This window comes from Colletotrichum navitas (assembly GCF_030913465.1).
Source record: "Colletotrichum navitas strain CBS 125086 chromosome Unknown LY79scaffold_24, whole genome shotgun sequence".
NCBI lineage: Eukaryota > Fungi > Ascomycota > Sordariomycetes > Glomerellales > Glomerellaceae > Colletotrichum > Colletotrichum navitas.
In genome coordinates, this window is record NW_026850570.1 from 400,162 (window position 1) to 428,073 (window position 27,912).

Genomic DNA, 27,912 nt, shown 5'->3' on the forward strand with positions numbered 1-27,912 from the left:
AGAAGATGTTATAGGATAGTTAGGATAACTTCAATTGCAACACCGTCATCAAGAAGGAAATCGCTCAAGGTCGTCAAGAGATAACGAACGTTAATGCAGATAACGACAGTAAAGAATGTATGTCTCTAGTTAAAGACGTCCAGCAACCCATTGAAAGTAGTTCAATAAGGCCGTAGGGGATCTAGAGCTAGGTGGGTGGGTAGGAGGAAATCCAATGCCAACCATAACTTTATATAAGTCTGTTTGCTGGCCCTTGCTACCTAACTTGCTGCTGACGTACATGACTAACCCCTGCTTTTGCCACATCTAGATCCCTGTTTCTGCCAGCCCGCTTACCCCTTTCCAGCAGCCCGTGGCCCGTGCGGATTTTGCATTTGATGAGAGGATACGGGTATACGCGGACTTTCAGAGGTAGGCCGGAGTACGGCAGCATCTTATCGTAGATCCGACTTCAGCGGAGCATCCACCAAAACCTCTCCAGGAAACGGGATCTTGGATAGGCCCCTCGCCCAGTCGAGGGCGATGATGGGAGCCGTCTCAGCGTCTCGAGACCACCGCATCTTCTTAACGAGATTGCCCAACCGTCTCACGGCGTGACGGTTGCAAGTGATGGTTGTATGGCCTGTCTTCCAGCCGAACAGGAACGAGGAGCAGTTTGTTTCGTTGAGGGTTGGCTCTACCGCAAGGACTACCTTGGGCAGCGTCCCCTTGTGAACTTCCCCTTCCACATGCTTCCTGCGGAAGTCCTCCATGATGCGGATTGGCAGCTGCAAGTCATCTGGTACTTGGTGGCAAGAGAACTTCTGCAACTCGGAGACTAGGCGCCGGCGTCGACCCTCAGTTACCCCGTCGTCCTTTTCCTCCCAAGGCCAGCCGTCTTGCCTCAGAACTCGCTCGAGAAAGGCCAGTTTATCGTCTTGTTTCCCCCTGGTGGTCTCCTGCCCCAAGAGAATTTCCACTCTGGCGACTTCCGATTCCGTAGAAGCATCGTACACCATTCGAAGACACGTCTCTGCAGCCTCACGTGTACAGACGAGCGTGTGGCCACGGAGGACAGGGTACAGAGATTTAGGGAGCCTGGGACCATGCTCCGCCTCATCCGCTACGTCTTCCAGAATCTTGGGGCGCCACTTTCTCTGTGAGCTATGATTGTGAGAGATGTCCGTGGTCAAAGCAACTAAGATGGACGTGTCGATATTAAGAATAGGAGTCAATGGTGGCGCATCTGTATTGTTCCCAAGACTGAGGAGATTTGAGATGGCTATCTCGAGGGGCGGAGGCGGGGTTTGGGTCTCATCGGCGCATTCCAGGTCAAGAGAAATTGCCTCGTCACCCAGATTTGCAATGCCCTTCAAGAACCTGTCTATGGCGGGAACTTTGCCACGACGGATGTTGGGAAGGACAATACGTATCCGATGCCTGTATCCGCCATGGATGTTGCGGGCGGCCGCCAAAAGCTGCTTGGCACATTTCAGGACCTCGATCTGTGTTTCGTCATCGTCGAGAACCTCTGCTAGTTCTACATCGTCATCCTCGTCATCGGGGGCGTCCCAGGGAAAGTCTGCCTCGGCCATCTGAACCAGAAGAGCCTTTTCGGTCGCGCTGAGGACTCGCATCCACTCGTGTCCATTCTCGACAATGGCACTGACAAAGACAGAGTTCTGGACGCCCTGCTTCGAGTAGGGCACGGCGAAACGGAACCAGGTAACTGAACGGCACTTCTTAATCGCCAACCAGTGATTCTCATAGGATGAAAGCTCTCCTTCCAACAGCCTAAAGTCTCGAGACAAGGATCCCTCGGCTTCGGAGCCAGGCTCGGTAGACTCCTGACATCGCTGTAGCAGAGACTTGGCGCGGTGATGTTGGTTCATGTTGGCTTGCCAGAAGGTGCTGAACCCGGGGATGTAGGCGTGCCAGTGGTTATTCACTTTCGTTGCTTGCGCCTCGACGGCATGGCGCAAATGTTCCAGCTCCTCGCATAGCGTCGCGGTCCGCTTTATGAGATCGTGGGCTGTCCTGGTCAGATCTTGGGACTCGGCACCCTCCTCAGACAAAGGCAAGGTTGTGCGGCCCCCATCCTGATCCAGTTCCATGAGCGAGCATAGACCTATTACGGGGGCGTGATGCTGTTTCTTGCCCTCAAAGTGGTTGGCAATGTTTAGCTTGGCGGCAACGTGTGGTGATGTGTCGATGAGCCGAGTGGATGAGGGTGGAATAACCGAGTCGGATGAGTCATGGCGTGGGGAAAAGGGCCACACGGTGGAGGAAACGGAATAAACGACGCCAAATTGGTGAGGCACAGATACAGAGACTCCTAGCAAAGGGTAAGGAGGAAGTCGAGTTGGTTCAAGCTACCAAAAAAGAAGCAATTTTTGATATGTTTAGTTGGTTCGAGTGGGAGTTTGAGGGAAGGAGACAAACGTCACGTGATCCATCACGTGATGCGCCGCGATAGATACTTTGGTACCTGTCATGTCATGTCGACTTCCCTACTACTCCCTCCCATGTACGGATGCCGTGACTTGGACTTCTGCAATACACCAACACAAACACCTGGGCTGATTTTGTCTATGAGTTCGCCATCGTCAAATTAGATTTCTCTGCTCGGTAGCCGAGGTACTGACTGTGGCTTGGTATGCACCCACAGTTATGTATGCTACGCTTGCATCGCTACTAACCAAGTTTGCACCAGGAAAAGACGAGGAGAAACAGCCCGCCAATCAAACAACATTCTCGATCGACCACGACTCAACAACTTCGGCGAGGGTGCTGTCACTGCCAACGTTCCCCGGAAATACGACATACGGCACTCCACGATGCCGACTCGTTTCCTCCTCACACCTCCACAAGGGAACACCAGGTGCAGCTTGGCCCAAGATGCGCGCCCTTCTCATCCTTAATCCCTTGGTCGCCGCATCTGACGAAGTGATGCCACCCTTCGCAATCAGATACCGCGGTCTAACATCGATGTTCTCTACCAGCTGAACCAGGGCACGCGCCACCCTGGATCCGATCTGGAGCGAGCTGAGCGCATCGTCTCCCTTGATCAGCTTTCGTGATGTCATGACAAGAACATCCTCGCCCGCCGCCAGCCTCGACGCCGTTTCGGCTGCCGCTGCCGTAACCACCTTTTCCGCCGCCTCGGCAGACGCGATCAGTTCAGCAACGTCAAGCTCAATGACACTGAGCTTGTCGCCTCGCCTCTCCCGGAGGACCTTGAGCTGTGCTGTCGTCTTCGGAACATACGAGCCAGCAACTATCAACCCCCCCGGCTGCTTGGTTCCCTCTTTGACCGACACTCCGAGGTCGGCCATCGTTAGAGGCGGGATTCCTGTGATTCCCAGCCGAGAAGAGACAAAGGCGGCACCTGTGCGGTAAAGGTACCGTCTTCCCTCCTTCTCCGCCTCAAGCAGACCCGCCACAAAGACATGCATGTCAGACTCGGCAGCGGCGTTGACAATGACAACCGTGTTTGAGCCGGGCGCTACCGAGAGGAGCTTCTTCGTGACGCCTGCGGGTCCTCCGATCCGGATATCATCTAGCGTGACGGAAAGGAATGACGAATCGTCAAACCGCGAACCGCACTTCTCCAGCACGTATTTCCGCAAGTTAGAGTTCTTGTAACCGAAAGTCGCGTCTTGGGCAAATGGTGTTTGGCTTGCAGGAACCAACACGTCGTTCTCCTTGACGTAGTGCACATCGTCGATGGTGTATCTGCCACCCTGGTAAAAGAACGGTGTGATTACCCACGCATCAAACTTGCCGAGCGCTTCCTCGGCTGCCTCGGGCTCCTCAGGAAGGTGTCCTCGCAAGGTCGAGTCTCCGCGAAGGACAATCTCGAATGCCTTGTTGGACCTCTCGGCCGCTTCCTTGACGTTCTGGCAGATCTCAAGGATAAGCTGCTTTGCTTCGGCGGAAGGTAGGGCTCGGGAATTGGTGAGAATGAAGAAACCCGTTGGGTTGAGGCTGAATTCGTACTCCAGTGTTGCCACATCCCAAACGGCCAAGACATCGATGTTGTGGCAAGTCTGCGTACCTGTTGGATCGTCGTCGAGCACCACGAGGACTGGTACTTCGCCGTTGTCGACGACCTTTCGTGTTGAGCTAATTACGTCTCCCGAGAACTCATCGGGCAAAGAATCGATCGTTTTCTGCGCTGGGAGAGCTTCCTCTTGGCCTGCTCCAACCTCGGAGCTTTTGTCGGCCTTTCCATTGGCCTGCTCGGTCTTTGGGCCAGCGTTGCCTGAGACGGAGAGCCCAGCTAACTCCCACAGCCTAACGACGCCTGCATCCGACTCCTTGGTCCATCCGTGAGAAGCCCCTGAGAGGTACAGGGTGTGGGCTGCCGATGATACTGGAGCGAAGTAGGTCAGGCGCTTCGCTTCGTCAAGAACGATGCCGAGGTCCTTGACAAAAATGGCAAGGGCCGAATGCGGCGTCCAGTCGCCGTCAAGCATCTGGGGTACTCTGTTCTCAAACATCCAACTCCATGCTGCCGCACTCCCGAGGATTTCGAACGCACGTCGTGTGTCGAGTCCGAGGCGGGCGGCAAACGCCATCGCTTCGGCGGCAGCAGCGATGTGAACACCAGCCAGCAACTGGTTAATCAACTTGACAGAGGAAGCGGCGCCGACGCCTCCTTGTACATGGCACAGGTTTCTCGGGGTTCCTGTCATGGCCAGCAATGGGCCGTTCGCCTTGGAAAGCACGGCATCGTCGCCAGAGCAAATGATCTACGAACCATTAGCATCCATCGCACCCGTCTTCGCCCAACGTCAAAGGCTGCCTACCGTAAGTGTGCCGTTCGCAGCGCGCACAACGCCGCCACTGACTGGGGCATCAATGAGCTTGATCCCCTTGCCGAGGTTGGCCAGTTTGCTCTCCAGCTCTCGCACAAATGAGGGCGGCACCGTCGAGCTCAGGATGACGATGGCACCGTCGGGCAATGACTCGGCAGCCTTGCCGGAGCCGAAAAGGACATCGTCAGCTTGTGCCGCGTTCTGCACCATCACAACTAGGATGTCTGCACCCTTGGCGGCCACGGCGGGGCTATCGGCCTTCGAAGCGTTGCCTCCGTTGGCCAAGAACTTATCGATGGCGGGCTCGTACACATCATAACCGTGGACAGCGAATCCAGAGCGAAGAAGTGAGGCTGCCATGCCCTGGCCCATTGCTCCCAGGCCAACCATACCGACTTTTGAAATCTCCATAGGTGTGGTGCTCGGTGTCAGCTTCTCTTGTTTGTTGAGTTGAACGGCCTGATCTTTGACGATGTTCTGCTGGCCAGGGAGGAATATCCGGACAAGGCCGGAATCATCCTCGGCGCCATAGCCCTGAGCAGCTCCAGAGATGTATAACTGCTCTGCCACCGAAGCGAGAGGGGCGGGGAATTGCAGAGCTCTTGCGGTAGACACGACGATACCCTGTTCAGACCCGTCAGCTCATGACTCTTACGTCTGACAAGAAGAGGGAGGCTCACCATGTCTTTGACAAAAATATTAAGAGCAGACAGAGGAGTCCAATCCCCATCGAGCATGTGCGGTACGCGATTTTCAAAGGCCCACGAGTTACCCGCGGCGTTTGTGATGATGTTGTATACTTCACGGGTGTTCAGGCCCGCCTTAGCTGCCAGACCCATGGCCTCGGATGCAGCTGCAATATGCGTCCCAACCAGGAGCTGATTGACCATCTTGATCTTGCTGCCAGCCCCTGGTCCACCGGGAATGACGTAGAGCTTTTCGGACATGTCGCGCAAGACTCGATCTGCGCGCTGCAATGCCTCGGGGGCCCCGGAAGCAAAAATGCTAAGTGCACCTTCGGCTGCACGCTTCGTGCCACCGGATACGGGACTGTCAACGACTAGAACATCGTGTCGGCCCATTGCCGCGATGCGGGGTGCTAGCACCTCATGGTATGTAGGCGGCACGGTTGAGCAGATGAGCACGGTGGCATTCTCCGGTAATGCTGCGGGAATGAGGTTAGCAGCCCGGCCCGGCCGAGGGGCTGGTGATGCATGAGAAGACTCACTTTGCACGGCACCCGTCTCATTATTGAAGAGTATATCATCAATTTGCTCAGCATTCACAGCCATGCAGACTAGGATATCGCTGGTTTCCGCCACCTCTCTGGGTGACTGGCCCACGACACCACCCGCTTGCGCAACAAACTTCTTTGCGCTTGGCGGATAGACATCGTAGCCCTGCACTCTATACGAGGGCTTCTTTGCAAGATTACACGCCATGCCGAAGCCCATGGCACCCAGGCCAATGAAGCCGACGCGTGTCGACTGAGTGTCGGGGGAAGCCATCTCGATTTACGGTGGTGGCGTGTTGCCCAGAGTCGTCGGCGATGGTTATTCCGCAACCACGAGTACTTGACTCGAAAATGGGCATTTCGGAGGTCCAGTCGTCTTATAGCACCCAGGTTCCCCAGACAGACGGACAGGGCACATGCTCGGCAAACCAACCGCGAGGGACGGAGATCTGGGGAGAGCCTTGTCGGGTGGAAGATAACAACCGAGGTGGAACACACGCATAGGTACTACGTAGCCACCACACAAAATGTGGAACCCGGGGGGCATGAGACAGAAAGCGGACGGCCGGCCAAGAGAGGGAGGGATGGAGTGTGTAGTTCGTGGGAGGGAGGATCGAGATATCCGTCCACCATGTCACCATGTCACCATGTTGTGCCGCTGGAGCATGTAGAAACTAGTGTTTTTACCCCGCACGGTGAGAAGTCCGCCCCGCTTATAAACATAGCAGATACGCGTGTCTTTTCCCTCTTTTCTCCCCTCGGCCATCTTCCCGCCCTCCATCTTGTCCACCTCGTCCACCTTTTCCCTTTCCAAGGCCCAGAAAAACGCACCCGGACTTCTATCCTGCGGACCCTTTTGGACCATGAAACGTGCCAGAATTGACGGTCCGGACAAGACTCCGTCTTCTTCTGCCTCGGGAGCCGCCTCCGGTCAGCCGGTTCACCTGCCAAAGATCTCGAGAAAAATCCGAGCTTGTGAGTACCAGCATTGCGCGCGATTCTTCTCGGGCTAAACCCTCCATCGATCGACCAACTCCCTTTTCTTGCCTCCCCGGCCATGCCATACAGGAGGGGAATAGCCGCTGATCCAAAGAGAGATAGGCCAAGAATGCCAGAACCGCAAGATCAAGTGCGGCATTGAGCCCGGCCAGAACCAGTGCGCTCGATGCGCCCGCCTTGGCCTGCAGTGTGTTGTCAATAAGAGTCTCCAAACCTTGCTCGACAGCGAGAATGAGTGGAAGACCAAGATGGAGATGCAGCTCCAGACGCTACAAGCGTCCATGGTGGAGGTCAGGCGGGCCTTGAATCTGCCACAGCTTGCCCCCGTCCAGTCTTATCAGCACGACGCTACGGGCATGTCTCAGAGTCCTGTCAACATTACCGTATCACAAAGCAGTCCCGGCACGGGTCCGTCTCCGGTTCGGCCTCCGGACGTCACAGCCATGACGAGGGAGAACTCTCCCGAGCAGACGGCGCCAGACAACGGCGAGGACCAGGCCATAGTAAGCGCGCCAATGGCCAGCCTCTTCGAGGTGACGAAGCTGCGGAACATCCGGAGCGACCCGGGAGCCCGGGTTCGCCTCCCGTCAAGCCGAGCGCAGGAGCCCGACTTCATTGCACAGGGCAAGTTTAGCGTTGAGGAGGCGGAGCAGCTCTTCTCCACCTTCCGCGGGACACTCAATGCGTACCTTTGGGGAGGCATCGCGCTGGTTCACGACAGCCTCACCGCGACGCGCATGTCCTCGCCTCTTCTCACGGCTGCCATCCTCGCCGTGACGGCGCTACACGAGCAAGATGACGGCCGTGCCTTTGACATCTGCTACCCCACCTTTCTCGAGCTAGCCAGCCAGACCATGTTCGACCGATACCATAGCCTTGACGACGTCAGGGGGCTGTGCATCGGCGCCTTCTGGCTCTCGGACATCAGTTGGAAGGTGTCTGGTCTCGCTGTGCGTATCGCTACCGAGTTGAACCTTCACCAGTTCTGCGCCAAGGCTCTCAATAAAGGACCGCAGCATGTCGAGAAGGCAAGGCTGTGGTACTTGCTCTATGTGTGCGACCACCACTTCAGCATCGCGTACGGCAGGCCTCCCGTCATAAACGAGGATGCGACCATTGCCCATCATGAAGCTTTTCTCACGTTGCCAGGCATTACGCAAGCCGACTTCCGTCTACATAGCCAGGTTGGTGTCTTTATTATTTTGAGTCGGGTTTTCCACACATTTGGCCCAGACACATCGAGGCAAGTTGCCAGAGATGAGTTTGAAGCACTGAAGAGATACGACGCCGACCTCGCTCGATGGAAGCTCCAATGGGAAACTCGGCTAGGTAAGAAAGCATCATCAGCCCTGCTCTCTCCCTGACACGACAGGACGTCGGCTAACATTGTGGCAAGTGCCGGACAAGCACATAGCACAGTACCCTGCCAAGGGCGTCATCCTTCACTACCACTTTGCCCGTCTCTTGTTGTTTTCCATCTGTCTGCGAGGTCTCAACCCGTCGAACCCGTCGGACCAATACGCCATGTCTGATGAGCGCCGCGAGTTCATCAACCTCGCCATCGCAAGCGCGTCTGCCGCGTTAGAGCTGATCTTGACAGATGCCGACATGCGCAGGGCCGTCATCGGAGTGCCGCTCTACCTTCTTACCACCATTGCCTATGCTGCCATGTTCCTCATGAAGGTTCACGCTCAGTGGAAGCCCGCGAGGCTAAACGTTCGTTACAACGAAGTAGTCGACCTCATCGAGCGTGTCGTCCAGCTGCTGGAGGAGACGAATCGTTGTGCCCGTCACGTTGCACACTACATCGGACGCGGTCTCAGCACCATGCTTGATAAGTTCAAAGAACGAGGTCCCCAGGAGAGGCAGTACATTGCCGGGAGCCAGCCGGGGCAACCCGCTCAACCGGGCCAGCCTATCTCTCAGGTCTGGAACGAGGGGGATATCGGCCAGGATTGGAACCAATGGATGTTCAGCGGGGAGATGATGAACAACTATGGAATGGGCCCTGAGCAATACCCGCTCAACATGCTAGACTTGCTAAACTCACAAATGCCTGGCTGAATGACAATATTGTCACCCTACTGAGATGACAGACGCCATGGCGCCCTATTCATTTGTGGCTTTTTTTCCCCCATCCCCACCTGATATGCAGCGTTCGTGATGCTTGTGTTGTTGATCGCGGGGAAATCAAATGGTGGGACCAAACCCGGATGCAGATGGCTCGGGCTGAAGGCCGCTGTCCCCTCTTGTCGTTGAGGCTCGGGAAGAAGTCCGCCCTGGGGGGGAGGGGAGCCGTCTCTGCGTGGATCCGGATCATCTCGCGACGTTTGCAGTCCAATCATGCCTCGTTTAGCGCTGCGATGATGGACCATCGGCTGATCTCAACCAGATGGGAGGCCATTCCTTCGCGTCCGCCCCAGACGGACGGCTCCTCACCGCGGGTATCGAACATCCACCTCGAATCCCCCTTCTCGGCTGTCTCCCCTTCACTCTCAACCCATCCTTTACCCCGTGGGGAAGAGAGGGCAAGTCGGAATACCCCGGACGGGTATGAGTCGCGCTTTGACCAACACTTTGAATATATATCCAACTTTCTGTTATTACCACCGTTTTTTGCATGGGGTAGAAGGCTTCATCCCTCAACCTCGCGGTCGACTCTTCGCGACTCCTAAACAAACCTCAAGCCCGTTCCCCATCTGCGACGAAGAGGGCAATTGCGTGACGCATTTTTCGCTCACATCTCCACACAATAGCCAACCCACTGTGGTGGTTAAGCCTCTTGGTTCAGCCGCCGCCGCCGCCGCCGCCGTCACCACCACGAGTCAAGGAGGGGCGGCACAAGGGACGAACGACGGTGACAAAGCGCCCAGCGAGGGTGCATCGCGGAGAAGGAAAAAATGAGTTTCGAGAATGGTCGGAAGCAGTCTCTCGAGATGAAGGAAGACAAACACGCGCCCGTCGTCGACGAGGCGGACGCCGAGCTCGCCGAGGCCCTGAGGAACTACGTTCCCGGCACGCGGGAGGAGAAGCAGCTCGTGAAGAAGATTGACCTGTTTCTGGTGCGTGTCGCGACTCGCTTTGCTTTTTTCTTTTACTGTCGTCGACGGATCCTAACACGGCCGAACCCAGATGCCTATACTTTGGATCATGTATATCCTGAACTACGTGGACCGCACCAACATTGTAAGTTCTCCTTTTCCCCTCCTTTTTTCCTTCTCCCTTCATGAATAGGGGGGTGAGGGAGAAAGATTCTTTGAAAGAGTTTCCGACGACAGAGAGCACAGACCAGACCACTGACGTTTGTCGGCGCGTGAACTACAGGGAAATGCCAAGATTGCGGGGATGCAAAAGGATCTCAGCCTCACCGACGACGGGTACGCCTGGGTGCTATCCATCTTCTTCTTCGGGTACCTCATCTGCGAGGTGCCCTCGAACATGATCCTCAGCCGCAGCCGGCCGTCCGTCTTCCTCCCGGGCATCATGCTCGTCTGGGGCGCGCTGAGCGCCCTCATGTCCATCTCCAAGAGCTACGGCGCGCTGCTGGGGTTCCGCTTCGTCCTCGGGTGCGTCGAGGCCGGTTTCTTCCCCGGCGTCTTGTATCTCCTGAGCTGTTGGTACACCAGGGCTGAGCTGGGTATGTGAAATGTGCCCCCCCAAACCACCCAAACCTCCCCCGCGCGCGCGTCCTGCTACGTATCGACGCAACCTTCACAAAAAAACGGTTCAAGGGGCGCGCAAGGGCTGACCATCTGCAGGCAAGCGTTTCGCTATCTTCTACACGGCCGCCGTCCTCTCCGGCGCCTTCGGCGGCCTGCTCGCCGGCGCCATCACGTCGAACCTCCATGACGCGCACGGCATCGCCGGATGGCGCTGGTTGTTCATCGTCGAAGGTGTGGCCACAGTCGGCGTTGCCCTCGTCGCGTTTTTCGTGCTCCTCGACTACCCCAGCACCGCGCGGCAGCTGACGCCGGCGCAGCGCCAGCTTGCGAGCATCCGCATCGTCGCCGACGGCATCGCCTCGGGCGGGCAGAACCGGAGGCGGCTCTCGCACTGGAACGCCTTCGTGGCGGCGGTGGCGGACCCGCGGACGTACGCCTTCGTGCTGCTCTTCATGCTCGACGTCGGCGCCGGCACCATCTCGTACTTCATCCCGACCATCACGCTGACGCTGGGCTACGACACGGTGACGGCGCAGTACATGACGGTGCCCGTGTACGCCGTGGCGTCCGTGTGCCTCAACGCCGTGGCGTGGAGCTCGGACCGGCGCGCGGAGCGGCGGTGGCACGTGGCGGCGCCGCTGGCGCTGGGGTTCGCGTGCAGCGTCGTGTGCGCCGCCGTGCAGGCGCCCGTGGTGCGGTACGTCATGATCTGCTTCGTGGCGGCGGGCATCTGGTCGGCGCTGCCGCTGGTGCTGTCGTGGGCGAGCGGCGTCGTGAGCCTGCCGCCCGAGAAGCGGGCCATCGTGCTGGCCATGGTCAACGCCTTTGGCAACTTCTCGAGCGTGTACGGCAGCCGGATCTGGCCGAGCCGGGACGCGCCGGCGTACCGCGTCGGCTTCGGCGTCACGGCCGCGTTCCTGGGCGCCGGCATGGTCATCGCCGTGCTGATGCCCGTGTTCATCCGCTGGGTCGACTGGAAGGGGACCAAGGCCGAGAGGGAGGCCCTCGAGGAGGAGGAGGAGGAAGAGGAGGACCGGAGGTGAAGAGAGAGAACAACAACACCCTGGTAAAGCAGGCAGAGAGAGGCGGGGTTATGTATGTGCATACGATGGGTTTTGGGTTGAGGAATAGGTTTCACGATGCTGTGATGGAGCTAGGCTTATCGGCCTGGCTAGTAATACATGACGCCCCGCGCGGCTTTCCCACTGGCTTTGCACGATGATACGATCCCCGGGGCTTGTGTCACGATGATGAGACGGCGGCGTTATTGATCCAAGCGCTGTCCGAGCTGCCGATCAGGTCACAAGCTGTGTTCTGCGCCCATATATCTCAAAAGCCCAAGGCTCGACGCTCCCGTCCGAAGACTTTTGTGGTGTCGTCTCGACAGTGGACAACAATGATCAAAAAGGTCCCCCAGCAGGGTCCCATTCGGCAACTCAATCCCAGGGGTACAAGAAGATTGCCACGGCTCGCAAGCAAAGTTAAGGCTACGGATGCCAGGGAGCCAATCCGTCTGTCGTCTGTAGTATTTTGCGGCATCGATCGTTGCATGCCTGATGTCTGGTACTTTCTTTGTATAGGAGGTAATACTGCTCTATTGGGCACGCCTTACGCGTTGTTGGACGTTGCAGGTCATTATCGGGGTGAACAAGAAACCCAGAACCTGTCGACATATGCACGTTGAGGCTCTTAGCTAACGAGAAAGGCTGTAGTGGCCGCTGAAAAGAGACTGGTGTCACAGAACAAATGGCCTAATACTGGTCGGCCCACCTGGCATCAGTCAATAAGACCAGGTGTCGTCAGCTGTAGCTCTCTAGCTTAGAGGGAAACCAATCCATCACCTAGTTAACCGTGTCAACTGGCGTGCTGGCAGAAACAGGGATCAGATACTGGCAAAAGCATGGGTTAGTTAAGTACAGTATGTCAGTAGGAAGTTTGGGTGTAAGGACCAGTAAGCAAGGTGGATGGGTGGATTGACCGCCTTCTATGAGAGGCTTAGTCTTTCGGCGGCTGCGATACTCGAGTTTGCTTATGCATTAGCTAAAGCCGAATTGACCTAGTGGACACGGTGATGGAAATGCTGTTTACCCAAGTATTAATAGTTCTATCGGTATGAGCGATACTTAGAGTATTACTTTACAAAGACTGACTGATTAGAACATTAGAAAGCATGATTTTGGAAATAACTAGTTTTATATTAAAGAAAGTTAAATCAACGTACATGCATGGCAAGCCGCCAATCATAGTAAGCCGCCAATCATAGCGAGCCGCCCACCTTAAGAATAATGGGGTTGCTCTAGGCTGGCTGCACGCGAAAATACTGTTAGGAAACTGTTGAGGTCCCCTAGAATAACCCCACTTTTCTTAAGGTAGGCGGCTCACTATAATAGTCGGCTCGCCGAACACATACATGATATAAGAATGAATCAAATTATATTAGTACAAAAGTATAAAATACAACCTATTTTGAAATTTTATCTTCTAAACTAATGTAGTGTTTTTAGTATATCAAAGAGAACTGAGTAACTATATAAGTGTGATCCTTAGATCAGGAAGGAGTTCTCTTCTTCAAGCTTTTTGTTTAACACGTCAAGTTTTACCCCGTTTGCACATATCCTATACATTCTATTGTTATACAGTCATCGCTCTTTCACTTCCCAAGATGCGTTTCTCTATTATTCCTCTTGCCCTAGCTATGACTGCTATTGCCTCCCCAGTACCAGACGAGGAAACGTATCTAGCATCCCGCGATGTCATACATCAACTACAGCCCCGATGGTGCCTCGCTAAAGGCGATGGATGTTCTTGGAGAACTAGGCCTTGCTGTCCCCCTAATGTATGCCGAAACAACCGGTGCTCATCACTGATATCAACACCAACTCATCCCTTCCCTAAGAGTGGATAATAGGTATGTATATAAAGTCAGAAGCCAAAGATAACATTCATAACTAACATCCTAGTATTAGGCGGAGGATACTATAGTGCCACGACCCAGCAGGTTATACAAAGGATGCTAGCCCTAAAGAAGGGAAGCTAGCATTGTGAAGCGCAGGGCAATCGTCTTTCAAAGATCAAACAACAATACTAATTCTTGGGTTTGACGCCAAAAGCAATGCGTAATATCTGGTTCTATCGGATTTTGCGTCGGAGAAGATGGATGCGCTGGAACCTGGGACTATGAATTTTTCGACTTCAACGAAATCTGTTAATTACATCATCGGTGTCACGCAAAAGACAACGCCGTTAGTTACATGGGCAGTAATAGTAGCTTATATATTATAACATGCCCCCTAGATTTAACCTAGAAAGTTATTTCTGAACACACTTTTTGATAAAAACCTAGTTAAGTATATCTCGCTAATCATAGATGGTGAGGATCTATTAGACTTTAGTAGGACTTTTGACTAGGGGACCCTAATAGGAATTAAACCCACGGTGCTTAAGATCTATAGCTAGTTACTGCACTTAAATTAACACATATACCGTATCCTCTGACTTAACTAAAAATCCGCACAGACCGCAGGCTACTGAAAAGGGGCTAGCGTAGTGGCAGAAACAGGGATCTAGATGTAGCAAATACAGGGAGTCATTTACGTTAGCAGCAAGTTAGGCGGCAAGGGTTAGGGTTACATAGGTTGGTGTATGTAGAGGTAGGTTGACCGCTTTCTATAAGGGGTCTAGCGTATGGTCTATGCGGTTTTTTAGTTAAGTCAGAGGATATAGTACTATTGTGGTATACTAGCAGGTAGGAGCTGGGCTCATAACTGTCACGCAAAAGACAACGCCGTTAGTTATGTGGGCAGTAATAGTAGCTCATATATCGTGACAATCGGCATCCGCGAGCGTTATGGCGGCGGTAGCCACTTCGACTAGAACTTCAGCATCATCTAATACACCAACACAAGTATGTGTGTGTTTGTATCCTGGTATAGCATACCCACAGAATAGGTATGCGTATCAATCTACCGAGTTTGAAACCCGGCCCTTGATGGATGTTTCTGTATGATTTGCGGCCAAGCTATCACAACTCCAAAGCGATAGCGTATGTTCTTCCGGGTGACAGGGATTACATGTTGCCTGTTCTGACAGCACTCTTGGAAGAATAGAAGCAGCAGCAGCCGTGGCGTCGGTGGCCAAGAGCCCGTCTAGTTACTGGGGCCGTCCTTGAGGGCTACCTCGCGCAGCTCGAGGTCCTCACCCAGGCCCTCGAGCACCCCGAGCACTCCATCCTCGAGATGCCCTTCCACGCGGGTCCCGGAACCGCCTTCATCCTCAAACCCCTCAGCCGTGACTCCGTCGTCCTAAATTCCACGGACCACGATGCCACCCCCGTTGTCAACTATGCCACTGGCGCGAACCCTATTGACTTCGATATCATGGTCACCTACGTTGACTACTTCTACCGCCTGTACTCTGCCGACGCATGGCAGGCGCATGGAGATGTCGAGGTCGCTCCAGGTGTTGATGTCACCGAGCACGACGCCCTCATCGAGTACATCAAGAGGACCGTCATCCAGTCACTTATGCACCCTTGCTGCATAGCTGCAATGCTGCCCCGTGAGAAGGGCTGCGTCGTCGACTCGAGCCTTTCTGTCCACGGTATCTCGGGCCTCCGTGTTGCCGACTGCTCCATCATCCTTACCATCCCTGGTTCCCACACCACCACGACGGCGTACGCCATTGGTAAGAAGGTGATTTAGTCCCAAATCCATCCTAGCCCGGTTCCCGAAGAAAGAGTGATTGCTAATAGATCTGCAGGCTGCTGAGATCATCCACCGCCGGTGGAAGTCGATGTAAGATGTCTAGAATCGGCTACCATCGTCCAGACTGTACGGAATTTTAGATGAAAAAGGATGAAATGACTGCTCGGGTTCATTCAGCGGAACTTGGAACATTACTCATTGCTATTGCTACCGTCATGTGGTTTTGTGGTTCGCCTATCAGCCACCTCTTTTTTGAAAATCAGAAGCCCAATAAAGCCGCGGCATAGCGCAGCAAACAGGCGCAGCCCAACTTTTAGCTTGGCGATCTTCATTGAGATCGGCCAGGCGGCGTTTGATTTGAAACAATTAGCCGTGAAACTTTTTGGAAAGGAGTGTAAAGTTTCGTCAAATCCGCTTACCGCGGTATAGGCTATATAGGCTCACCAAATCGCAACGCTCTCATGCTCTCAGAGGGTTGAAACATGTCACTCTCTAGGAGCTGCCCCTGGAAGGACAGCTAGTGCTGCAAGTGTGAAGGCAGCGTGTTTGGATCTTGTCACTTTGGTGATCGTACAGCAAAGGTGCAAAGGTTGCAGGTCCAAGTGCTGCCATAGTCGTAGCCAATATCTCTGTGTTATATTCATCCAGCCTGTGACTAACAACAAGTCTCCGTTATAAGCTTTTTGCTGCTCGTATGCGGTTCTCCCTTGCTCGTTGAGCCAAGTTGATCATGGGAGCATACAAGTCGAAGACGTGTGGAAGACCCGGATACACATGCAGCTCCATCTGGACGTTCGCCGAGGCAAGCCTACTGGCAAATGCAACCGCCTCAGCACAGAAGAGGTCGACCCCTCCCACTTCGATGTAAGTTGGCGGCAGGTTTGAAACGTCGACGGCCCGCGCAGGCGCCGCGTACGCGGCCGTTTCTGGCCCCCCTGCCTTGCCCTCGCCGAGGTACGCGTTCCAGCTGATCTGGTTCGAGTGGTCTGTCCATGTGAGGAACTGGGAGAGTGGGTTGCCTGGAAGGGCTCTGGTCCTATCGTCGAGCATCGGATAGATGAGTATCTGCTTCGCCAGCGGCGGCGACAGACCCCGGTCGCGGGCCATCATGGCGGCGCCGGCAGCCATGCCGCCGCCGGCACTGAGCGCGTAGAATCCGATACGCGCAGGATCGATGTTGAGGGTCTCCGCGTTCCGGCTCAGCCATGTGAGAGCTGCATAGCAGTCCTCGGTGGGCGCCGGGTACGGGAACTCGGGCGCCAGACGGTACTCGACAGCGAACACGCGAAGCCCGGTCTCCAGGGCCGCCCTCGCGGGGAGCGGCCTGCTGTACGGGTCGATGTCTCCGCCTACGATGCCGCCCCCGTGGACGTAGATGAGTGCCGGCTGCTTTCCGCCGGTGTCTTTGACCTCCGGGGCGAATTCGTACAGCGCGATCGTTTCGCCGTCAAAGGATTGGACGTCATGTCTGGTCTCGACGATGCCGTCTGGCAGGGCGTGCCCGAGAACGGCAGACAGGCCGACGTTGACACTTCTGCGGAGCTCCAAGGCGTTGGTCGGCCTCCGTGGCGGTCGGACTGCGATGAAGGGGCCAGCAACGGCCCAAAATTCCGCGTCGAACTTGAGATTCGTCATCTTTTGCGGCCGATGTGCATAATACAGGACGGACAAGACCCCGAAACCCATCCCCAAGAGCAGGTAACCTGGGCCCATGGTAACCTTTATGCGTTACCCGCGACCCTGGTCGCCCCCCTGGAAGGGTATTCTGTTTCGTGGGGTATGCGGGGTTCGCGCTCAGTTCGTCCGAGCGGCATTAGATTGCGTGGCCCGAACACCTGTTCCGCGTGGTGTCTATCCTCTGGGGCATGACCACAAGGCGATTGCCACGTATTCTGCGCTAGATAGTCTCTCTCACATCTTCCGGCAGAGGGATTTGGTTCAATTGACTCTAGCTTCGCAGAAAATCTGCACATGACGGTTTCAATGCTGCGCCCTCGAACACTATTCATGCGTGCAAAGCGGACGGCGTTAGGCAAGTTCTCGGTGACTTCGCTTGGGGGACTCCATGTGGTTCGGGTTTTCAAACAAAACAAGATAAAAAGAGAAAGTTCTATCCGAGTTGCTAGTCTGAACACAAAAGTCCTGTTTAATACGCCTAATGGTCTTACAAATTTCATACTTCCGGATGTGGAGGCGATGTATCAAGCGGTGCATACCGCTCCATAGAGCTTTTAGTCAAATACATCGGTGGCATACCGCTCGTTTCGGATGCCATTGAACCACTCCTCCAACTCTTCTTCCGTCATCGGCTTGCCGTCGTCGATCTCGCTCCTCTCCTTGGCGGCCCTAAGCAGGACATCCTTGACGCCCTCAGCAACCCTGTTGGAGCCACAGACGTAGACCCTGGCCCCCTGGTCCCAGAGGCCGTATAGCATCTCGCGCTCCTGCCAAATACGGTCCTGAACGTACTTGCAGCCGCTCGACGCACCCGGTTTACGGCTGTATGCCCTGTACACCTTGACAGCGCCGGCGGCCTCCCACTTGTCAAACTCTTCGCGGTACAGGTCGTCGGCGAGGGGATCGCGGCAGCCGAAGAAGAGGATCGCCGGCGCGAGTTGTCGGCCGTTGCTGAGGAGGGTGGCCCTCTCCTGGACGAACGCACGGAAGGGCGCCAGGCCCGTGCCGGCGGCGACACACAGCAGCGGTGTCTTGTCCACGTCGACGGGCAGCTTGAATCCGCCCTGCGCGACACGTATCGAGACCTGGATTCGGTCGCCGGCTGCCAAGCTTGAGAGGTAGGATGAGGTGACACCGATGTGGCGGCCCTGCCCTGACAAGGCGGGCTCGTCGAGGACTCCGTAAGTGATGGTGGCGACACCTGGGTCGACGAGAGGCGACGAGGATATCGAGCTGATTATAACGGTAAGTATAGTCCACGGCAACTGGGAAAGCCCTGCACTTACTACTGGCGGACACGCATGGGTGGGAGCATGAGGAGGAAATGGTTGAACGGGATTGCCAGAGATGGAAATTGCTTGGCAATGTCCAGAACGGAGAGTCTCTTGTTCTTCACCTCTACGTCGTAACCGCCAGTCGCCAGGTGCTGGAGCTTGCGACGGACCTCCTCGTCCTTGGCAAATTGCGATAGTGTCGATACATTCTAGACGCTTCTCGTTAGTGACTGGAATACTAGGCAAATGGGAACGCAGAGCAAACTAACCCTCCTGGAAGCTGTTTGGCACAGCTCGACGTATGAGCTCAAGACATCAGAGACGGGAATGCTGACGTCCGTGGGCAGAGTCGTGGGGCCCGAAGCCTTGATTGTAACATGAGAGTCCCACGTCAGGTGGAAGTGTCGCATCACCCGCGCGACGGTTTCCTTGGGGTTGTGCGGGAGCACAGCCATGTAATCACCCGCCGTGTACCGTACGTTGGACGGCAGCTGCACCTCTAGGTGCCTCTTGACCGGCCCCAGGTCGCCATTTGCAAGCGGGCGAGAGTCGAGCACGAGCGCGTCCCTGACGTCCTGGCGCAAGGTCGAGGTTCTCGGTGTGGAGAAGGAGACCGACAGGCCTGCGTCGGCGATGCTGCTATCTTCGCCTTCGGGCTGCCCGCCGAACTGCTTGACGAGAGCGGGCCACAGAGTGTCGTCCTCCCAAGCCTCAAAGTCGGAGAACATGTCTCTATCTTTGGCGTCGGTTGAAGCAAAGGGGACGATTCGGTGACCACCGCGCTCTTCGATGGAGGCGTCAACTAGTTTGGGGACGCGCTGGTGCGTCTTCACCCAGTCGGCGTGTCCTGTTGACGTGATCAGAGGGCTATAGTTATGGTGAGGAGTTTGAACAACTTACCGCAGCCATATACGGCATACTTCACGTTCTTGAGCTCCTTGCTCTTTAGGTTTATCAACCAGTCGACGAAGAGGGCGGCGTTGTGGGGTGGTTCGCCCTCGTAGGAGGAAGTGATGATGACAACCGGTCTATCTGCTGGCAGGGACTCTCGAGCGGTGTCAAGGGTGTCCACAGTCGCACTGAAGCCATGGGATGCGGCGTCACTGGCGAGCCTCTGGGCCATGAACTCGCAGGTTCCGGAGTTTGAGCCGTAGAAAACGGCCAGCTTTGCCTTCTCCTTGACACCATCGGCCTCTGACGATCCATCAGTAGCCTCATGGGCCGTCGTCTTGGGTTGGGCCCCATGGCCCCCAGAGAAAGAGCCGGCCATCCGTGCCTCCAGAGACGAAGGCGTCAAGCCCTCTCTCAGGATGGCCCGGATGTACAAATCCTTGGGCTTGATCGTGAGCGTCTGCGAGATCTTGAGGTCGTAGTTGGGGTTGTGCATGACAAAGTTGAAGTTCTGTATCAGCAGGGCAAGGGCGAGCACCATCTCCTGCCAGGCAAAGGCACGGCCGATACAGGCGCGCATGCCCGTGCCAAAAGGGCTCCAGCAGTTGGGAAACTCCTTCATCAGGCGGTCAAAGTTCTCGTCGAGCATCCTCTCGGGCTTGAACTCTTCGGCGTCGTCCCCGTAAACCTTGGGGTCAAGGTGGGACTTTGCCAGGAAGCAGATGATCTGCTCTCCAGGCTTGATGCGGTATTTGCCGCCGATAACCTCCTCGCCTTCCAGACACTCCCTTCCGAACGCAGGAATGGGGGCACTGTGGCGCAGTACCTCTCTGATTACCTGTGTTCGGGTTATGTTAGCAGTCGTCCCGTAAATCGATGATTCTACCACAGCTGTCTGGCTTAGGGCAGCACCGAACGGAGAAAGGCCTTGATACTTACCGTTGTCAGATACTTTAACTTGGCAACATGCTCTACGCGGAGTGGCCCATTGGTTACTGTGCTGTCGACTTCCTCTTGGACCTTTCTGTATACCTCTGGATTCTTCAGCAGCCAATACATAGTAAATGTTAATGTTGCGGCGGTTGTCTCGTGGCCAGCCACCAGGAAGGTGATCAGGTTGTCGACGATGCTGTCGTCTGTCATTTTGCGCCCCGTGACGGGATCAACGGTGTTAAACATTGCCGTCAGCACATCCTTGCGCCCAGTCGCGCCGTTCGGATCCAGCCTTCTCGCGTCCAGGACCTCTTTCGCCGTTGACCGTAGCAGTTTGATGTTGGCCCTCATCTTCTTGTCCTGCTTCTTGTAAAACAGCTGAGGCAATACGCGGAAGGCTTTGTCGCCGGCCTCCTTCAAAACGGCGTACATGGCCGTGATGAATGGGTGGGTGTCCTCGCGGTAGTACGAGTTAAATCTGTAGCCCATTGTGCACAATGCCACCGTGTCCATCGTGAGCCTCGTCATGTCTTCGCCAATATGAATGGGGGTAGACGGTCCATGACGAGCCCACTTCATCGCGAGCTGTCCTGCGACGTCATGCATAGGGTCAAACATTTCCCTGATAGCGAGGGGGCCGAAAGCCGACATCAAAACGCGATGGGCAACGCCCCAGTTCTCTTCTTCCATCCCTTTGGACTATCCAAGGCAAGGTTAATCAAAGACGCCCACCGAGATCGAATGAGGGAACGGAGGGTGAGGCTTGGGGCTTACCGTGAACAGACCGTCATGTACTGCCTCGCGTAGCTCCTATATCGACTTGTTAGCAGCGGAACCAACCCCAAACCTTGGCTGGACTTGCACTCACATTAAGGTCTCCCTCGATGCACTTCTTGAAGCGTTTGTCATCACAGCATTCATTGACAAGTTCGTGAGTGTTGACGAACACCCGCTTCTGGCCGAACAAATCAAGCTTGTAGATAGGACCTGGTAAGTTAGCTTAGGTTCACTCCACTTTCTCAACACGGCTGTCTTCACTTCTCGACAGGAACCTCACCTACCAAACTTGTTCGCGAGGTGCACGAAGGAGCCCAAAGAATATTCCGCGTCGATCTCAGTCACATGCCCCAGAACGGGGATGCGAGTGGGCTGCGGGATCTCGGCTTCTCCCGACATAGTGCCAAAGCTTTTGCTCGACGACTGGCGGGACAGGCTGAAGACTCGTCTGCGTTTCTCTTGGGTTGACGATGAATACGATTCCTCAGCGGATGCGGGAGGTTCAGCTTTTTGTAAGGACGGCATCGTGGCGTTGTGGTTGGGGTAATGCGTTGAAGATAAATAGACATTGAGATATAAGGAAAGCTCCCATGACGGTATCTTTATAAGTTGATCTACGGAACGGAGTCTCGGTGGAATAGGAGGTCGTGACGCCCACCGATCCCTGTCTGACCGGCCCGAGCCCCGTCCTTTAGTGCTCCCTCGGTGTCCTCGGAAAGAGACTGGCAGTGGCTGAGCTGACGACTAACGTACGACGAATACTCGGTCAACGGTAGATTAAGGAAGCTCCCATGACGGTAATATCTTGACAAGTTGATCTACGGAACGGAGTCTCGGTGGAATAGGAGGGTCGTGACGCCCACCGATCCCTGTCTGACCGGCCCAAGCCCCGTCCTTTAGTGCTCCCTCGTTGTCCTCGGAAAGAGACTGGCAGTGGCTGAGCTGACGAGTAACGTACGACGAATGTTCGGTCAACGGTAGATTACAAGCCCGCACCTCATGGAATTCGTCCCGTCTGTATCTACCTATGTCAACGGCCGCGGGGGGCCGCGACTGGGGATTTGACGAATTACCCTTGGGCTGGTTTCGAGCGGTGCTCCGCGGGTATCCGTTCTCCACTTCTTTCGGTGCCCACGGGACACATTCACGCAGATAATGTGTACAAGTGTTTGCCCCGGTTCATGCCGTAGTATCGTCCAACACGTAAACCAGGCTGAGCCAAGTAGACATCAAAGGATCCGGTTCTTCGGTCACACTGTTCATCATATATCATGAGGGCCATGTAGGGCTCACCTGTATCAAATCCAAAAAGCCGTTTGTAAACGGCCGTCAGATTACCGGTATCTGGTCCCAGCCCCGCACTCTATCCGCGGCCCGCATCTGAGCGGCAACCTAGAAACAGAACAAAGTGACAGAAGTAAATTACTTGTTAGAGAAACAAGTTGGATCTCGGTTGGAAATCATCAGTCCGCACTGCTGTCCCAGTAGAACCTTTCTCGAGTTGACCCTGCTGAGGTGTGTTGCTACAGACGTAGTCCATGGATCGAGGAATTGTCCATCGCCATACCCAGATTAGAGTTTCGGCCTCCCCGGGATCAATAGCAAACTGCTCACTCAACGGGATATCCACACTGTTTCAATTATGCGGCCGCAGCGTGATCGTCCATCACAGTCTTAGCAGGGGTGTGAATGGGTATTCCAGCCGAGATTGGTCAAGCAGCTTCAAACATTCGTCAACACATAGATCACTTATCAGCCTTACATTTCGAAAACTGCATGGCATTAAACCAATTGTTTCGCTTGGCGATTTGGTAAGCATGAAGTCCTGCCGAAGAATAGCGTAACTCTTGACGAAATCTCCTGCATGCAATACTACTCTGACGCTTTGTCACCACCCCGCGCTGATTGGAGAGAAAGGCAACCCACAGTAACAAAAACGAATCCCAGAGACGGCCTAGTCGTCTTCTGCGTCGCGGGGATCATGGGTTGCCCAGTACTTCTCGTACTCGTCCCAAGATTGCGACGGGAAAACCAGTGGAACCGTGATCGGGCCAAAGGGTATGCCCTTCTCCTCGAACTCGGCAAGACGCGCCTTCGTTGCCGGTCTGGTCTTGTTGATGCTGTACAGCGCGATGCGATGGCACGAGCTGGTGACATGCAGGCCCCAGTTCCAGGCTGTACGGACGTCGGGGGGTTGAGTGTTGAGCGAGTTGTCCCAGCAGCGGCACACGACCTCGATCCAGCCCTCGACGTCGCAGGGGAGATCGAACTCCCACGTGCGCCACGTCCAGCGGCGCTTCTTGGAGAGGTTCTCCACGGGCACCGTGTACCAGTTGAAGCCGCCGTCGGCTGAAAGTTCGACGCGTTCGGGCCACCGGCCGCCCCCAGAGTAGGCCCAGCCCTTGCAGCGGATTCTGCCGTTGTGGATGACGGCCTGCTTGGTCCAAGGCGACATGATAGCTGAGCTGACGGGCATCTCCTGGATCTGGATACCGTCCGTCATCTTGAGGTTGTGTTTCCCCACTTGTTGCGGGAAGTATAGGTACTCCTTGCTCTGCACGGGAGCTCGCGAGGGCTCCTTGATAGCCTTGATGCGGTACAGCCACTTTACGCTCCTGGCCCCGATGTAGCCAAAGACCACGATGCGGAGGGGATAGCCGTGGATCCTCGGCAACACCTCGCCGTTCATCTCCCAAGCCAGCATAACCTCGTTCGCCTTTACCTTGGACCACGGGACGCTGACGAGGTAGTTCATCGTCTCGTTGTCCTTGAAGTAGGTGTCGGCGCCGTAGAATTCTAGGTGCTTGGCGCCGTCGACCAAGCCCCCGCAGGCCTTGATGACTTTCTTGAGGCTGATCCCAACGTACCGAGCAGTCCCGATGGCCCCCTCGGCCCACGGCGCCTGGGGTACCTCGTCACCTTGGCCGGCATATTTGAGGATCTGCTCGATGCGGCGGGTCCCGGAGCACTGCATCGTGACGGTCTTCTCCATGCGCGGGAACTTGGACTCATCCATGATGTCGTCTAGGGTGAAGGATCGGGGGTTCGCGACGAGGCCGTCCAGTAGGAAGCTGTACTCCTCCTTGTCAATTATGGGGATCCCGCCGTGGTTCCTGACAAAGTGGAGCGAATTCGGGGTGATCTCCTTGTCGGTCACCAGCCGCTTGGGCGGCTCTCCGTTGTAGGGGAACTGGAGCAGGTGGAGCATGTCCGGATGCTTCTCCTTCAGGACAATATCCCACGAGTCGTCAGGAACCTTTGTGAGCTCCCCGCCGATGGCGCGGTGCCACATCTTCCAGTTGGTGCCGGGGAGGACAGGGTTACTGGCGGGAATCGGACCCAGTTGGTACTCTGGATTGGGGTGGAACGTCTGGGAAGTGAGAATCTTGTGTGCGATAGCTTTCTTGTCAGGGTAGTTTTCCCATTCAACGTAACTGACGTGGTCGATTCGGATCAGTCGCGGACAACGAACGTATGCTCAACCCCCACCCAGCTCCGTGACTACTGTTTATCCAGAATGAGCAACTTACCCAACCCAGCCCTTACGCTCGGCAGCAAAGAGCTTCTCTTGGTCGCCGATCTCAGCGAGTGCTTTTTCATTCTTGGTAGGTGGCCCGAAGGTCTGAGGAGGAAGGGCCTTCGTCTCGGGGCCCGTCATGTCAAGGACCGGGAGTACGGCCCCTGAAAGGCCCTGCTCAATCTTCCACTCATCGGGACGGTTCGTGGTCTTCATGGTTGCCAGCTATCGGATAGCTGATTCCGTTTGTAAGCCAGATCTGTTCTTGTTATACAGTTGAGCGTTGGGCGTCGGTGAAATGGTGCGAATGAAAGAGATGGGGAGATTCGGTAACTGACCTCAACCGAGGGGTCGTCAACACTTAAATCAGACCTCACTTGGGACCAGACATCCGATGATCCCGATTGCCGAAGAGGAGACGGGCGAAGTCTTGACGTTTGCACAGACATACACAAGGTGCGGTGCCCAAACCCAATTCTTGTTGAGCCGACGCCCCCTCGTAAGACCTGCATATTCGGTTGATAGGTTCCTATCGCCAAACCTGTTTCTGGCGAATGAAGGACCTGCAATTGGCCCTATACATCTGCAGGCGCCGGACCCTTAAGACGTGGTATTCGGAAAGTCTTGTAGGCATGGTGGACTTAGTAAGACCGGCATGATGGGCTTAGTGAGGCGCTCGCTATGTGCTTCGCAAAGCGGGCGGTGAGTGCTCGGTACCACGGAAAGGCGCGCGTGGTGGGCTGAGTGATGTATACGCCCTTGGTCTACCGCATGTCTGCATACCATAGCAGAGGCTGCAAATGTTCAGGTTCTAGGTCTAAAGAAGGCCGTTTCCAACCCTTGGATGGATGCCGGTTGCGTCAAGCTCGAAGACCTTGACCAATCATTAACACAGTTTGGACATCTGGGACTACACCTACCGTTATCGTATTAAAGCAGCTGTTTTGACACCATAACACCCACCTTCTTGCGGCCCCTCCCAAAGAGCAAGGGTGCACTTGGAATGAAACAGCCCGACCGCGGCACCATACGCGGGCCAGTAAGACGCGCGAGGTTTCCCCAAGCTTTCGATCAGTGGTAACAACGGATGAATTAGCGCAAACCAACTTTCGAGGTTACGGTCCAACAGTTACTTACGTTTCCCCGTGTTTTCGGTCTTACGAGTTCTCATGCCATTTTGGCCCCCTCTTCTGCTCAAGATGAGGAAAGCAACCGCCAACTTGTTACGAGAACTACAGGTACTTCTTCCTGTACTAGGGCTCGCGGGAGCGTCGATGGCCTCGATTCAGTACAGCCACTATGAGTCTCAGGTGCGGCCAGATCACCCGTGTCAGGTGCCTGGCAGAGAGGTCACAGGCTAGAACCAGGGTTAGAGCTAGTGGATCCCTATTAGTCAGCCTATAAGGGATAAAACCCTTCCAGCTTGCGATAGTTAAGGGGTTAGATTTGAATGCTGTTACAACACCATACCTACCTTCCGTTAAGTGGCCCTATCGTTGACTTCATCACTCGGACCAGCTGACCTCTGACAACCCGCCGCCAGCGAGCAGGATGAGGCTGATGAGCAGGATGAGGCTGATGAGCAAGGCGAGCAGGTTGCTTGCACAGTAAACGGATAGTTGCAGAACAGAAATCCGTTAGTTAGATAGCAATACTGATCGATGCTGGCTACCTACCCCTTATATAATTGATAATATTCTGACCAAGTGGTCAGCGCGCTAGTTTCCGTCATCCATCTATCCATCCCATATGGTAGGTAGTCTGCAAAATGCACTAGCTCAAAATTCGGAAATTTTCCTCTTTGGGAGTTATTATTCTTAAAAGCGCAAAAGATTCCTAAACATACTCCGTCATACATCCTACAAAGACGTTAATCCCCTCTCCAAGAACCCCCAAATATGTGTTTTATTAATGCTCCATCAGGTATGCTTCCATCGTTCGTACTAGCAGAATGCGGCTGCCCCATGCCAAACCCATCGATGGGTAGAACCAAGGCGTCGCCATATAGTCTTGGTGAATCCATATATGACAGGTTCCTCAGGGTTGTCAAGGTGTCATCGGTCTCTTGCAGGTATGCCCAGACCGCATCTGTCCATGCTGCTGGACCTGTGGTGTTCATAACCTCGAAACTCGTTGGCTTCCATGCAGCACCGTGCAAATTGACCATGTCTTCCCGTGACTGGATCACACGGGCTACCATCTTTTGGAAGACAGGATGACCTGGCGCTGCAGCAATAGTCCACTGGCAAAATTGTACCGGGTGAGATATGTCGGCCCAAGTCCCTCCGTCACGTTGATCAAATTCAATACCAACAATAAGCCGAGTCCGGCTCCGAAACTTTTCTGGAACCCACTTATCAACCGGCTTCAGAGCAATAGTATCAGTATCGGAATAAATGCCACCTTCAATGTCCAGGAGAAGGTAGCGAAGGAGGTCAGACTTCATCCCAACGTTGGGGAGTGAATCGTAGGTTGAAAGAACGGTGTGGTTGAAATGGCGGGAAATAAAATCTCTCCCACCTTCTCCACCCACAAGCGTGCTGGAAAAGAGTTAGTAAGTCCAATCTCAATGAAGTCCAATGCTTTGAGTCTCCAGTAACAGAACATGAAACCCTTACTATATGTAATCCTGGTTCTTAGCCAGCCATGTTGCCGTTTCTTTCAAAGTGTCTGGGTCAACTGCATTCTGAGCATTTTTGCTCCCCTTGGGCAAAATGATTTGCCAGATTTTGGGAGGGATGAGGTGACCAGGGCGCGCATTCATCCATTCTGATGACGTAAAGTTGCCATTCCATGAACCACGGTTCTTTGTGCTTGTAAATTTGTTGTTAAACAGCCGTTGGTCGATGTTGCTAGGAGCGATGTAAAGCAAAAATGCTAACAGCAGGATCAGGCTGATGACCACCCACAAGCGTGGCTGGTAGCGCCTCCGCGAGTTGTTGTAGATGACTTTTTCTAGCATTGTAAAGAGCGAGCTGGTAGAAAAAGCTTTGGCCGTCACACGCCGACGAGAAAGATTGCGAAAGACGCTCGGCAGTACGACGAAACGGGGTTATTGTTGGCTTCGTGTCTAAAAGAGAATGAATGGATGGCCCGAGCCCGTCGAGTCCAGTGGGGGGGCCAAGCAGGATTAAAAAAGGAAATCAGAGAAGAATTACCGTATCCTCTCATCAAACACGAAGTCCGCACAGGCCATACGCTAGTCCCATTATAACAGGCGGTCAACCTACCTACACACACACCCACCCATATAACCCTAACCCTTGCCACCTACCTGCTGCTGACGTAAATGAATTCCTGCATTTGCCACATCTAGATCCCTGTTTCTGCCAGCCCGCTTACCCCTTTCCAGCAGCCTGTGGCCTGTGCGGACTTCGTGTTTGATGAGAGGATACGGTATAACAAGCTCAGCTATCCGCCGCAGGGTTGTGGGAGCCAAGGCAAGG

At 54.8% G+C, this 27,912-nt stretch overlaps 9 protein-coding genes across 9 annotated transcripts; 3 read left to right on the forward strand and 6 right to left on the reverse strand.

The window, feature by feature from the left end:
* Positions 1 to 159: 159 nt before the first annotated feature.
* LY79DRAFT_551686 (uncharacterized protein) lies at positions 160 to 2,357 on the reverse strand. Its single transcript, XM_060557669.1, has one exon. It carries the CDS (start codon positions 2,091 to 2,093, stop codon positions 435 to 437), a length of 1,659 nt encoding a protein of 552 aa, XP_060414979.1. The 5' UTR covers positions 2,094 to 2,357; the 3' UTR covers positions 160 to 434.
* LY79DRAFT_551691 (uncharacterized protein) lies at positions 2,336 to 6,694 on the reverse strand. The gene is made up of 4 exons (XM_060557670.1): positions 6,028 to 6,694; positions 5,480 to 5,964; positions 4,791 to 5,423; positions 2,336 to 4,733 (listed from the first exon to the last, which is right to left on the reverse strand). The coding sequence occupies exons 1-4, from the start codon at positions 6,305 to 6,307 to the stop codon at positions 2,721 to 2,723; spliced, it is 3,411 nt and encodes a 1,136-aa protein (XP_060414980.1). The 5' UTR covers positions 6,308 to 6,694; the 3' UTR covers positions 2,336 to 2,720.
* A 113-nt stretch (positions 6,695 to 6,807) lies between these two features.
* On the forward strand, positions 6,808 to 9,198 carry LY79DRAFT_551695 (uncharacterized protein). Its single transcript, XM_060557671.1, has 3 exons — positions 6,808 to 7,008; positions 7,135 to 8,361; positions 8,429 to 9,198. Exons 1-3 carry the CDS (start codon positions 6,897 to 6,899, stop codon positions 9,094 to 9,096), a joined length of 2,007 nt encoding a protein of 668 aa, XP_060414981.1. The 5' UTR covers positions 6,808 to 6,896; the 3' UTR covers positions 9,097 to 9,198.
* Positions 9,199 to 9,932: 734 nt separating this feature from the next.
* Positions 9,933 to 11,737, forward strand: LY79DRAFT_514061 (major facilitator superfamily transporter; the record flags this gene model as incomplete). The annotated part of the gene is made up of 5 exons (XM_060554558.1): positions 9,933 to 10,094; positions 10,165 to 10,218; positions 10,357 to 10,669; positions 10,791 to 10,963; positions 11,012 to 11,737. The coding sequence occupies 5 exons, from the start codon at positions 9,933 to 9,935 to the stop codon at positions 11,735 to 11,737; spliced, it is 1,428 nt and encodes a 475-aa protein (XP_060414982.1).
* A 1,418-nt stretch (positions 11,738 to 13,155) lies between these two features.
* Positions 13,156 to 15,652, forward strand: LY79DRAFT_703093 (GMC oxidoreductase-domain-containing protein). The gene is made up of 4 exons (XM_060564957.1): positions 13,156 to 13,530; positions 14,730 to 14,736; positions 14,801 to 15,385; positions 15,453 to 15,652. The coding sequence occupies exons 1-4, from the start codon at positions 13,445 to 13,447 to the stop codon at positions 15,489 to 15,491; spliced, it is 717 nt and encodes a 238-aa protein (XP_060414983.1). The 5' UTR covers positions 13,156 to 13,444; the 3' UTR covers positions 15,492 to 15,652.
* Positions 15,653 to 15,731: 79 nt separating this feature from the next.
* On the reverse strand, positions 15,732 to 17,196 carry LY79DRAFT_177314 (Alpha/Beta hydrolase protein). Its single transcript, XM_060551272.1, has one exon. The coding sequence runs from the start codon at positions 17,108 to 17,110 to the stop codon at positions 16,070 to 16,072; it is 1,041 nt and encodes a 346-aa protein (XP_060414984.1). The 5' UTR covers positions 17,111 to 17,196; the 3' UTR covers positions 15,732 to 16,069.
* A 432-nt stretch (positions 17,197 to 17,628) lies between these two features.
* Positions 17,629 to 21,348, reverse strand: LY79DRAFT_513933 (cytochrome P450; the record flags this gene model as incomplete). The annotated part of the gene is made up of 8 exons (XM_060554542.1): positions 17,629 to 18,307; positions 18,361 to 18,557; positions 18,618 to 19,195; positions 19,249 to 20,077; positions 20,179 to 20,871; positions 20,947 to 20,982; positions 21,041 to 21,159; positions 21,234 to 21,348. The coding sequence occupies 8 exons, from the start codon at positions 21,346 to 21,348 to the stop codon at positions 17,629 to 17,631; spliced, it is 3,246 nt and encodes a 1,081-aa protein (XP_060414985.1).
* Positions 21,349 to 22,823: 1,475 nt separating this feature from the next.
* Positions 22,824 to 25,092, reverse strand: LY79DRAFT_177561 (oxidoreductase molybdopterin binding domain-containing protein). The gene is made up of 4 exons (XM_060551273.1): positions 24,805 to 25,092; positions 24,480 to 24,725; positions 22,876 to 24,383; positions 22,824 to 22,826 (listed from the first exon to the last, which is right to left on the reverse strand). Exons 2-3 carry the CDS (start codon positions 24,680 to 24,682, stop codon positions 22,904 to 22,906), a joined length of 1,683 nt encoding a protein of 560 aa, XP_060414986.1. The 5' UTR covers positions 24,683 to 24,725; positions 24,805 to 25,092; the 3' UTR covers positions 22,824 to 22,826; positions 22,876 to 22,903.
* An 825-nt stretch (positions 25,093 to 25,917) lies between these two features.
* LY79DRAFT_551708 (nucleotide-diphospho-sugar transferase) lies at positions 25,918 to 27,664 on the reverse strand. Its single transcript, XM_060557672.1, has 2 exons — positions 27,085 to 27,664; positions 25,918 to 27,006 (listed from the first exon to the last, which is right to left on the reverse strand). Exons 1-2 carry the CDS (start codon positions 27,426 to 27,428, stop codon positions 26,337 to 26,339), a joined length of 1,014 nt encoding a protein of 337 aa, XP_060414987.1. The 5' UTR covers positions 27,429 to 27,664; the 3' UTR covers positions 25,918 to 26,336.
* Between the last annotated feature and the right edge of the window lie 248 nt (positions 27,665 to 27,912).

Coding starts and splice junctions, on each gene's coding strand:
- LY79DRAFT_551686 (XM_060557669.1), bottom strand. CDS start 2,093: ATGGAACTGGATCAGGATGGGGGCCGCACAACCTTGCCTTTGTCTGAG.
- LY79DRAFT_551691 (XM_060557670.1), bottom strand. CDS start 6,307: ATGGCTTCCCCCGACACTCAGTCGACACGCGTCGGCTTCATTGGCCTG. Junction 5,424..5,479: donor ATATTTTTGTCAAAGACATG/GTGAGCCTCCCT, acceptor GGGTCTGAACAG/GGTATCGTCGTGTCTACCGC. Junction 4,734..4,790: donor CTGCGAACGGCACACTTACG/GTAGGCAGCCTT, acceptor AATGGTTCGTAG/ATCATTTGCTCTGGCGACGA.
- LY79DRAFT_551695 (XM_060557671.1), top strand. CDS start 6,897: ATGAAACGTGCCAGAATTGACGGTCCGGACAAGACTCCGTCTTCTTCT. Junction 7,009..7,134: donor CTCGAGAAAAATCCGAGCTT/GTGAGTACCAGC, acceptor AAAGAGAGATAG/GCCAAGAATGCCAGAACCGC. Junction 8,362..8,428: donor CCAATGGGAAACTCGGCTAG/GTAAGAAAGCAT, acceptor CATTGTGGCAAG/TGCCGGACAAGCACATAGCA.
- LY79DRAFT_703093 (XM_060564957.1), top strand. CDS start 13,445: ATGTCATACATCAACTACAGCCCCGATGGTGCCTCGCTAAAGGCGATG. Junction 15,386..15,452: donor CGTACGCCATTGGTAAGAAG/GTGATTTAGTCC, acceptor ATAGATCTGCAG/GCTGCTGAGATCATCCACCG.
- LY79DRAFT_177314 (XM_060551272.1), bottom strand. CDS start 17,110: ATGGGCCCAGGTTACCTGCTCTTGGGGATGGGTTTCGGGGTCTTGTCC.
- LY79DRAFT_177561 (XM_060551273.1), bottom strand. CDS start 24,682: ATGAAGACCACGAACCGTCCCGATGAGTGGAAGATTGAGCAGGGCCTT. Junction 24,384..24,479: donor GAGCGTAAGGGCTGGGTTGG/GTAAGTTGCTCA, acceptor CGACCACGTCAG/TTACGTTGAATGGGAAAACT.
- LY79DRAFT_551708 (XM_060557672.1), bottom strand. CDS start 27,428: ATGCTAGAAAAAGTCATCTACAACAACTCGCGGAGGCGCTACCAGCCA. Junction 27,007..27,084: donor AAGAACCAGGATTACATATA/GTAAGGGTTTCA, acceptor ACTCTTTTCCAG/CACGCTTGTGGGTGGAGAAG.